Here is an 11,852-nt window from a genome sequence, read left to right on the forward strand (position 1 = left end):
GAGACATCACTGAAGTGGGCCATTGCAGAGTAAGCTTTTCAGTGCTAGAAGTGACATTTTAAAGAAGATTAACACCCGTAGAGCAGCTCAGGACGACAAAAACAAAAGCTGCCAAAAACTGTGAAGGCGGCGAGGGATTGGACCCACACATGGGAGACTTGTGACAAAGAGGAACTGAGCTGAATGCACGATCCAGAAGTTGATATTTGGTGGAGCTTTGCATATCAACCAGTCTCAAAACTCTTTGTAAATACAAAGCCTCGTCTGAACCATGAAGATGACGGGGACTATTCTTAAAGTGGACTATTCTCATTGCAGCACAGACACTGAACATTTAAAGAACATGATGCTGATACCACGACAAACAAGTACAACAGGTATGATGATGACAACTTCACCTCAATAACTTGCCTGAGGCTTGGTGAGTGCTATCAGCTGTCACTCCAAAAATGCACAAGTCATTTTTCTAGCAACTAATCTACTGGGCCACAACTAACAATTATTTTTTATTATTATTGATCAATTATACTGATTATTTTCTAAACTATCTGATTTAAATAATGTCCACCTGTGGCTCGCCACAATTTCAGTGCCAGTCTACAGTTCAACACGTTTCACAATGTAACAAAACAGAGCAAAACATGAAACCATTGCAAGTGAGAAGCTGGAAACTGGCTATTGTTTAGCATTCATGCTTAAGAAAAGTTTGTGGGACACATACATGATCAAAGTAGGCGCAAATTAATTTGATTAACAAAGTTTAACACAAAGTTCAGGTCTGCATCAGTTTACATTCTGATTAAATGTCCTTCATTATCTCACGCTAGGTCATCGCTCTAATTAGGCCTCTGTTGAACTGAAGCAGGCCCTTTCCTTCCCAGTTTAAATGAAAAAGATTTACCACAAGGCTGTTCTTCAAATCCAGATAACTGCAAAGCAAATGTATTCTAATCTCTTAATTCAATCGAACTGATCTTTGACCACAGAAAGCATTTTCCTTGTTAAATCATAATCCCTAGCTGCTTCATTTGCCGAAAGTAAGTGTGCAATTTACAGACATTTTAGCCCCAGGTCTGTGCAGTATGTGCATCGAAGCAGGAACACAACACCAAGAAGGCAGGTCAGTGCTATTTAAGAGACAATCCTGCAGAAGTCTGATACTGGCAAGATGCTGTTTAGAGCAACATGGAGGGAGGCCAAGTACCAAGTGTAAAATTAGTCAGAAGACAGAAGTGGACTTCGGTTCGCCAGCAACCTCTAACTGCTTTAATTAAATGGGGAATTTCCTCTTCCTCTTGAGTAATAACTAGCAGTGCTCCTCAGAGGTCCACTGCATTCACATAGAGGAGTGATATCTCTACGTATAACCCTGCTTATATTCTCATCACATTGCTCCTGACAGACCTGTGAAACAGTGTCCAGATGATTCTGAAGAGGCCACAAATTCATAATAAACACCTTTCTGCAATAGTTGTGCCCATGTTAAGGTTATTTTTTTCTCACATAGGTGGAATAAGATTCATTGTGTGCCTTTGTTCATGAAAAGGATCATGAATGATCATCTTTGTCACGGCGGCTGTCTGCTCTTTCCAAAGATCATGTTCTTTCAGTTATGTGACCTGTCTCAGATGCTTGTGGGGCTTATTAGAGATATTTACTTATTCATTAGCAATCAAATATAAGGGTCATAAAGAATCCCACTCTCTTACGATGCTGATGTCTGAAACTAGTCTATCTGTTCTTTGGAAATGTTCACAGCACAGTATACTGTACTTTATCTGACTTCTGGGAATATTTTTTTATCATCTACCTTTTAATTGACAGATTCACCAGTGTCGGCATCCACCTCGTCACTATCACAGCCTGGTAGAAGTAGCACTCAGTGTTCCATTTGTGCCGACAGAGCGACAGGTAAACATTATGGTGCATCCAGCTGTGACGGCTGCAAGGGCTTCTTCAGGAGGAGCATTCGCAACAATCACACTTACAACTGCAGGTGAGTTATATTACAAGGCGCTTTCAGACCAAACAGTTCAGGGTACTGTCACTAGGGAGTTCCCCGAGAACTACGTACCTTTAAGGGCTTGTTCTCTGTTTGCACTAGCACCACCAATAGAAATGGTAGAATTATGTGAGCCATCCGGCAGTTGGCAACCTCTCCTCTGCACGACATAAAACAGCAGCAGTCCATTCGTCCGTGTTTTGTTCAGGCTTTTACGGTTAACGATAAAGGAGTATTTTGGACTGTTTGAAGTGAGGTTGCATGGGGTATTTATCCCGAGTCGGTGTGTTAGATGTAGTAGATGGGGGTCGGCACGTCCCCAGTTTGCAGAAGCGTGCAGTTGCACTGAAACAGAAGATAAGCTGTGCACTGCTGTGGACAGTCAGCAACAACACATAGTTTAGCCACCAAAGAAAGCCCCACCTAAAAATAAATAAATCCCTATTTTTGTTTTAAGCGTACACCAATTAAGAATATTTTGCGGTCAGACAGCGTTTTCTGACAGTGAGCGGTTTTATCTGTCTCTTCAAAGCTACCAGTCCCTCTTGACTAAAACAGTAAGTTTACCTCAGAACAGGCACGTTGTTGGTCTACCACTGCATTGATCAGTTTGGTTGTTTGTTATTGTGACTAGTGTAACAAAATAAATGGAGACAGCAGTAGACCACCTACTCCCATGTTCTGTTAGGTTAAATTACTGTTTTTGTCAAGGGAGTCTGATGGCTTTAAAAAGAGCGATATAACGTTTCCAGTTGCCCCCTGGAAAAGGCTGTGACGGCAAGGTAAAGCAAGGAACCAATCACCGTCATTGCAGTTCCTCTTGTGTTGGGAAAGTAACTAACCTGAAGTAGGAGCTAAAAAAAGCTCCCCAGAACAGAGTTTTAAGAACTATGATGGTTCTTAGTTCCTGCGGTGTTTTACAACCATGGAAAAGTTCCTCAGGTCTGGAAGCACCTACAGATCCTCCTCAGTACAAGGTTGAGACTAGTCTAGGCATGGAAACAATAACACATATTTACTGACAGGATGAGGACTGAGTGAAGAGATATAGCTGTAGGGTCTGTTTACTTTCCCATGAGAGCAGCCGATTGAGCAATCATGCTTTGCATAAAATTGTCAAGTCTAAACTTGAACCGAGTGCAAAGTTAGACAATCAATTCCTAAACCTCAGAATATTCAACAAATGTTCAAGGGGAGCTTCACAAATTTTACTCATTATTTCTGCATGTAATAAAAGCTGTATAAACTATTTTGTGGCTCCAGTGGGAAATGAGAGAAGTCCCATAAATTGCCACAAGTTATGTCACTTGAGTCAGCGATTGTTGGATCAGAAGACTACAAATTTGAAAATGAAAATTGCTTTACTACAAATTTAAATAAAGAGGTGTGTGAGAAACAAGGGAGCTGTCCAGACTTCTGCAGCCTGCTCCTCACCTCTGCTAGTGTCTAGCCATTCAAGGCTATATTAGCCGTTACTAGCATAACACACCTGAATCTCCGACCGAATTATCCAGTTGAATTATGAGTGATGTAGGCACCAAATTTCAAGAATAACAGAAGGATGGATGAAAAATGCGCGGAATAAAAATGACGATATCTCTGGTATTACAAGATCAAATTTAATTTTTATTTTTTTCAAATCGAGTTACACAATGTTCCAGAGGTGTATTGCCAAATCAGAGAATTTTCTTTACCAACTGCACAACTATCTTAAATAAAATGTACAGTAGATACATCTGTGCTTATACATAATAATAATAATAATTTTTCAGGTTCAACAGGCAATGTATTGTGGACAAGGACAAAAGGAACCATTGTCGGTACTGCAGACTACGAAAATGTTTCAAAGCTGGAATGCGGAAAGAAGGTCAGAGCAAATATTTCCTATTTCTATTTAATAGTTTCTCTTCGGTGTTTATTTTCAAAATAAAAAAAAATTATTCAACCACTTGAATAAATATTTCAGAAACTATTGAAAGCTTCAAATTTTGCTTTTTGCTACTTGTATTTAAAAAAAAATGTCATAACTACTTCTCAGAAGAAAACGAGGGGATGAATGAAAGAAACATTTTTCTTTTAAGAGAAACAATGTACTGTACATCAATTTTTATTTCCATTTGTGTGGTTATGTACACTGTCTACACAGTTGGCCATATCTTTCATTGAGTCCCACAGAGAAGCAGGGAAAGAGATGCAATCAGAAGAGCTTAGTATCCACACATGAATAATTAACATACCTGAGCATAGGCAAATGTTTGCGCTACATTTTTCTGGAAAGAAGTTGCTCACCGGCCCCTGAAGGGAAGGCCAGGGGTGCAAATTTAAAGGTTTACTGCACTAATTTGCCTAATTACATGCTGTAATATCACTTTCAAATTAGTAAAGCATTAAACAAGACTCCAGCATCTGGTCATTTCATACTTGACCTCTGAGCACTCGCCCTCTAAATGTTTACTCCGAAAACAGACTTAACTGATGTTCCACAGAGGATTCATTTGTGACATTGTCATGCAGAACCATGTCAGTGAAGCACAGACAGATCCTGCTGCTCCTTCTCCTCCTCTATTTTGATTAATGTGCTCCTGATTGGTGGCTGAGAGGACGCCTCTGATGACTGATTGCTCCGACACTCGATCGTGTTGTCTGACTTTGTAGACCCATATTGGAATTAGTCCGAGGCCAGATTGCTTTGTTTAAAATAACTCTTGCAAACGGGTTATCAACATGGGATGACGACATCTCTCAAACATAATCAACACAAGCAGGCATCCACATGTACTTTCACTGCCAGAGGCAAATATAAGAAGTTGTCAAATCAAAATATATCAAAACAAGACAAGTCTAAACAACTGGATTAAAACATTCCTTTCAAAAACTTTGGTTATTTATACCACATATGTCAGAGTGTATCAAATATTTTTCAATATTTCATATCTTCAGTAGCACTTTTTTTTTTTATCAGGGATAAAACCTTATTTCATTTCAGAAATGTGACATCTAATCAAACAAAACTGATTTACATCCTGAAAAAGATACAATGAAATATGCAAAGAGAAAGATTTCTGGGGACTCCTGTAAAATAAAATATTTGTATACAATTTCTGCCATATTTCCTAAGTAGGCACATTTGGCATGGCTAATACTGGCATGAACAGCAAGCTCAATGTTACGGGGTACAGAGAGACTTTGTGGAGGCAAAGAGTGGGTTGTTTCTTTGAGAACGGGTTTGCTGCCGTGGTGAGTAAAAAGAAAAAATAGCAGAGGGCTGGACTGATGTCTGGAGAAGCCAAGAAAATTCTCTGATGGTTCTTTCCTCTCTTTAACCTCCAGCTATTCAGAATGAGAAAGACTGCATCAACACTCACCGAGCCAAGGGACAGACAGTAGGCACTCTGTGCATCAGTGTGCTGCTGCGGGCAGAGGCCAGTGTGCAACAGGTAACAAGCTGCTGCTGAACATCTCCAATACAACGTTCTGTGAGTGAAATCGACACTTCTCATATGTGCCAGCCAAACGAATCCTTCTCTGTTTCTCAAAATCGAGGTCAGAGATGGAAATGACAGACTCCTTGTAGGCTGAATTCAGTTACTCCTTAGAAATGACAAAATTGCTGATGGGCCTCATCTAATTATGGCCCATTTAATGGACTAGTAATTCTTGGATTGTGCCCTGTTATTTTAAAATATATAATACAATGCATGTCCTGACATGTAAAAGGAAGGCACAACAATAAATAAAAGAGCTACAACAGTATATGCTGCGGGAGAGTGTTTTCAAATGGGTGTCGTAGGCCCTCCATCCCGAACTGTTTACAACTAATCTATAAAGAAAAAATAATAATGAAACACATTTAAAAAAACAAAAAAAAACAATCCTCTACTTGTCTCCCTTTAACTTTCACAGCTCTCCAAGTGTCAAAGCACTCATACACCTAGCAGCATCATCACCTTCCTCATCCCTCATTTATCTCCCTCGCCACATACACACTTTATCCAAAGGTTCATTTCCACGTAGCCGCAACACCTGAGCTCACTGTGAACTCGCATTACACTTTGTTGCTCTCAGTTCCCAGCGCTGCTCTCACCTCGGAGTCATGACATCAACACCAAGAAGACAGCCTGCGTGGGAGACGTGTTTGAGTCCATGAAGCAGCAACTCCTCCTGCTGGTAGAATGGGCCAAACACATCCCAGAGTTTTGCAGCCTCCCGATAGAAGACAGGGTATGAACGGGACTGAATACCTTGAAAACCTTTCATACTAAACAGCTACGTTGATGCTTTGGATAACAATCAGTTTGCAGCTGTGTATAACATTGAAGCCTCTTTATGTCTGTTAACAGATAACGCTGCTACGAACCCACTCTGCAGAACATCTTATTCTAGGGGCAGCGAGACGCTCACTACCTTACAACAATCTCATTCTTCTAGGTAGGGAAAATAAAACTGCTTTTGTTTATTTCAAGTGTCTCTGCAGTAATCTTCACACTAAACAACTTGCATATGAATGCAAAAATGTTTATGTTTATTGAGCAGGTAATGACTTTGTGATCCCCCTGAGTGGTGCCGAGGTAGAGGTGACCAGAGTGGCCTTCAGAACACACGAGGAGCTGGTTAAACCTCTCCGAGAGCTGGACATCACAGACAAAGAGTTCGCCTGCCTCAGAACGGTCGTCTTCTTTGCCCCAGGTCAGTGCAGCCACGCCGTGAGAGGGGGATTGTTGCCTGTCATTTCTGATCTGCTACTTCCCCTCATCTTTTGTACTAGACAAAGAATAACTTTTTTTGATGTTCTCTCTTGGATCTGTTTATTATTTTTCATCTGTAGTTTAGTCTGAGGGGTCTGGCTTAGGTGTGATTCAGGGAGATTTTCAGGATGTGATTGAATTCTTGGCAGTCGGGCAGAGGGAGCTGCCCGCTCAACTTAATGGCCCAGTTACCTGGGGCGATTGCAGTAGAGGCAGACTGGGGGACAAAAGGACCAGAGGACTGAACTGGCAAACTGATTCTACTCTGTCCAGCAAAGAAAACTACCATAACCTCAGCTCCAGATTATCACAAAACATGCTGTGTAAGTCATCCCCTTACACAGTTTTTACTTTACTCTTACTGCATAAAATACTTTTTCTAAGTATCTTGCCAATTATGCTCTCCACTGTGAGAAAATCGGTCTACACATAAATAATCATATCTGTCAGACACAATGTATCTGACATGGTCAACGCATTGTTCCCTTATGGTGCAACAAGCCAGTTTACGACATATGTTACAAAGAAGACATAGAGAAGAAGTTCTCCGTGGAGAAAGGGGAACTGTTCTGACAGCTTTGCTCGGGCTTGCCCCTGAGGCTGTGCTAACTTGGGACAGTCACCCGGCCAAGCTGGCCTCCCAGCTGCTCGGGAACCGTCGGGGGAAAAGTAGGAGCGACGCTGGTTTGTTTCACACCAGCTTCCTAGTGCTGGCTCTCTATAGCGGCTGATGGTAGGGGTTTTCATGCGCCTCAACTTCATCATGGCCAATAAACTACGCTAATAACGTGAGCACTTTTCAATAAAGGAGGCAGAGGAAAAACTAAACATAAGATATACGGAGCAGGAGAGAGAGAAGCCATCGCTAACTGCAAGGCTAAAGTCACTAGCCGATCTAAAAGGCTTGAAAACAACTGGGATTAGTGAGAAAGTCGCTAAAACAAGGCGAGAGCTGTGAATGCTTGAGCAGAACTAGATTAAGTTGAAATGTACTGCTGCTGTAATTAACTGCTGAAGAATATATAGTAAACTAACTGGATTGAGAGAGCAGCAAAACCACTACCAATACCACAGAAACACCAGCAAGCAGAAATGAGACGATGCACGTCAGTCCGTTATTGATGCTTAGAACAACTGAAGGAGCATTTTCAGAAATATGCCATTTTTCATTTATATCGTGTATTTTTATATATATAAAATTTATTTTTCTACATGTGTTGCAGTAGTTATTATAAAACCGAGAAGGAAACCTTTTTGTATTTTATTTTGATCACTTTGTAGAAAATACCGAGATATGTATTGTGCTTTGCCATTCAGCCGAAAAATACTTAGATGTGATTTTTGGTCCATACATTGCAGTCCTATCTTACATAGACAAAAGAAACACCAAATATTGCAAAGTGTTCATCTCTTGTATTAAAGAGATATATCTTATTATATTAAGTAAAACTTAGTATTGCTGCCTTCACCAAAAATAGTCCAATAAAATGATAAATTATATACCTACTTTTTGGTCTTGAAATATAATACACTACAATCAAACCTTATCTCTTTATCAATATTATTATTAATTATCAAATCATATTCTTACATATCTTACCAACATGGATAACGTCCAACCCTTCTTTCACTCATTATTAATGTTAACAACTGCCTGATAACATTCATTGGCTTTTATTTTGAGTGCACTCCCTTTGCTTGTAATTACAATATGGCATCTTACCTTTGTTTGGCAGACTGTCTTGGGCTGCAGAGTCGTCAGGTGGTTCGACATCTGCGTTTCCAGGCCCATCTTCTACTAGAGGAGGCGATCTGTGCGCAGCAGGGAAGGTTTGGGGAGCTCCTGCTGATCCTGCCTCCCCTGCAGAGTGTGGCCTGGCAGATGGTAGAGACGCTCCACTTGGCACAGCTGCTGGGTGAAGCCAGACTGGACAGCCTGCTGCAGGAGATGCTGCTGGGGGAGGGAACCGAATCAGGATTATGTACAGGTAGAAACCGCTGCAGTACCAAGTTACCAGAAATTTGCAAGAAGGCTTAAATTACACCGTATGTAAAACTTTGACCTATGTGGCACAGAAGTGAGCTTGTTCTAGCATCATAATCGTAACATATCCGGTATGTAGTTGTATATTCACACCGAGCTCGGCTACAGCTTTGCCAATGAACTGTAACTATGTCTTATACTGGAAGTGCTTCAAAGCCGATTAAATCGTTATACCTACACCACAGTTTTCAGCAACCTTGCAAGTGAAAGTCAAATGTTAAACCTTGTTTAAAACACCACATGAACAATGTGGTGTTTTGGTACAATACATGGGCAAAATAAGCAGTCCGTACTGTTGCGGAGTGCCTTCACTTTGCATGTAGTGACCGTCACACGGTCTAAAAACATGGATTCAGCCAGCCAGGGTTTCATAAGTCATAAACCTGAGGAACCAATCCCGCCAATTTGCCAGCAGTTGGAATCTCAGTTAATGTCTTTTATTAAAAACATGCAGATCGTTTGTAGTTATTTCATTGGGTGATTTCACACCTGCTTTATTTGGTCCAGACCTTCAGACTTCCTAGTTTGGTCCGAACTAAAAAAAAATACCAGGTGTGAAAGGTGACTTGGATCACGGTCTCCACTAAGGGACCAAAACCTGGTCTAACCAAAAGAGGATCAAACTGAACCATGGTTCGTTTCGTTTGCGGTGTAAAATAACTTTTTGGATGGTTCAGACTTTCTGACCAATTATAGGAACTTGCCTGTTATTGAGCAGAGCTGCGTTCAGTTTAAGCAAGAGGAGAAAAAGAAAACACACTTACCAGAGATTCATCAAAACACGTCATATCCAGGTCCTCCGTTAGCTTCCTTGTGAACAGCAAAATACCGAAACACTGCACCTCCGTCTTAATAAGTTGAATAAGTTTAACATGTTTAACAGTGTTTGTTTTCTACTTCCGCGTTTGTCTCTCCCTCTTTTTATTTTTTTTTATTTTCGCCTTTGACCTCTTCCAGACCATTTTAGCGTCCGCTGCAGTGTTTCTTAAAGGCTGCAGCATTAAACCTTCAGTTGACCGTTTACTGATGGACCTGCTGGGGCCTCTCAGTTTGCATGTTCCCCCCAGATGTTCTCCCAGAGACATGCGCGTTAGGTTAATTAGTGATTCGGACTTGGCAGCAGGTGTGCAGGTGAGCATCTCTGGCTTTCTCTGTCGGCCTGTTTGGCTGGCGACCTGTTCGATAGTACCCGCCTTCGGCCAAAGTCAGCTTGGTATTGGCTCCAGCCCCCCACGTGATCAGTGGAAGGCAGAAATATTCTTTACTTAAATAAAAGTACCAGTACAACTATGTAAAAAAAAAAAAAAAATACGCCATTGTAAGTAGCCTAATAGTCTTACATGAAAAATCCTACTTAAGTAAAAGTGCGTAAGTTGTAGCATCAAAATGTTGGTAAAGTATTAAAAGAACTGGTTTGGTTCTTCTGACTGATTGCACGGATACCAAATGAATATGAGGGGTAGTCAGATGATGATTGGAAGGGGAAAGAAGACTCAACTCAGTTCAGTTTCAGTTTTTGGACTTTTTCTCTAATCTTTAGTTTTTGGTGAGATATCGGATCATTTGAACATTTATTAAGATGAAACCACGGGAGAAGTTTAGAGGGAAAAATCCCTTTTTGGTGGAGCTGTTAACAACTCATAGACACGCTGCTGTTTGTAAGACGCCAGAAGCAAAACGGTTGGAAACCACTGCTTTCATCTTTAACAATGTGTTTTATTTTAAAAGCTTGTTATATTATCCATTGTGTCAAATCTTCATCTGAAAAGTGGTTAAAGCTCTTTAGTAGGTGTGGTGTAGTAAAAAGTACAATATTCTCCTCTGAAATGTGGAGTAAAAGTAATATAGTAGCATCAAATGGAAATTCTTTAGGATAAAGCGGGTATGGCTATAGTAAATGGATGGATGTTGACTGTTGGATTTATGAGACTTACAGGACTTTCTATGTTGACGTCATTCATCAGCTCTCACTCTCAATGTGTTCCAGTTTCTACTCTTCCTCCAGGCGATGACCTGAGTCAAGACCAGCAAAGTGACCTCAGAGCTTCACCTCCGAACTTCACCTTTTTGATCGCTCAGGTTTAAACTTCTGAGTATCCACAGATCACCCCATCACAACACTTTTCAACTGGTGTCTTTTGTAAAACAGTGTATATTTTAGCAATCTTAACTTTTTAATGAGTAACTGTCTCAATAGTTTTATTTGTATATCCATAAAAAGGTTCTTATTACGTCCACTGTTCTATCATCAAAATAAGAACTAATAATAATCATAATAAGTATTTAGTAGGTGTCACCTGACATTTGTTTTCAGGAAATTGAAATGGATTGACAGACACTGAACCTTCATGTGTTAAATGCCACAGCTGATGCTTGTCTGTCTCACAAAGCTCTTGAAAGTGGCTTTTCTGCTGCCCACACAGACTGGCACTGAGGTGAACAGACATGGAGAAGATGCCAGTGTGCCCACGACATACCAGAAGCACCAAGAAACACCTCAGGAAGCAGCAAACTAGGAGTAGAGGGGTGTTATGAGTGTGAGCCAGTGTGCACATATACACACCCAGGCACGTATGGTATATACTGTATATTTATAGCTACTCACAACTATGAAACAAATGTTTTGTTTTCTTGAACCCTCAAAAGCGATGTTACAGTCATGCTTTATTTAATTGTGCAGCTTTTATCTGATATTTGTAATTTGTCTGAGATAGGACATTAATCAAATGTTTGATTTTATTTTATACAGGCCCACATGAATTGTTTTTTATCCATTCATGGATGGTTGGATGGACAAATAACAGTGAGCGCATTGCAAAGATGTAGAGTGACAAAAAGAAACAAATCTAGAAAGAGTACAAACAAAAGCTGCTGACATATGCAGATAGTATAACATGGCACTGAGGTAAAACTAAGCATAAATCACTCTTTGATGACACGTTACAGTAAGTCTGAATTGTACTTAAAGCTACATTGCAACTCCCAGTGTTAGACAGCAGAGGGCACAAAAAGCCTGTTCTGAGACACAAATTGGGTGTTGTTGTAAGGCGAGCTTTGCACT

The 11,852-nt window shown here is 40.5% G+C and overlaps 1 protein-coding gene across 1 annotated transcript; it reads left to right on the plus strand.

Annotated features, from left to right (window-relative positions):
* The first annotated feature begins 271 nt into the window (after positions 1–271).
* On the plus strand, positions 272–11,458 carry hnf4b (hepatic nuclear factor 4, beta). The gene is made up of 9 exons (XM_069693367.1): positions 272–377; positions 1,825–1,996; positions 3,775–3,869; positions 5,333–5,439; positions 6,068–6,223; positions 6,343–6,430; positions 6,536–6,688; positions 8,484–8,735; positions 10,779–11,458. The coding sequence occupies exons 1-9, from the start codon at positions 272–274 to the stop codon at positions 10,874–10,876; spliced, it is 1,227 nt and encodes a 408-aa protein (XP_069549468.1). The 3' UTR covers positions 10,877–11,458.
* Positions 11,459–11,852: the final 394 nt, after the last annotated feature.

The sequence above is a fragment of the Brachyistius frenatus genome, unplaced genomic scaffold (assembly GCF_029030835.1).
Source record: "Brachyistius frenatus isolate BFR_SWC_R1_liver_20210118 unplaced genomic scaffold, ASM2903083v1 Contig_15, whole genome shotgun sequence".
NCBI lineage: Eukaryota > Metazoa > Chordata > Actinopteri > Embiotocidae > Brachyistius > Brachyistius frenatus.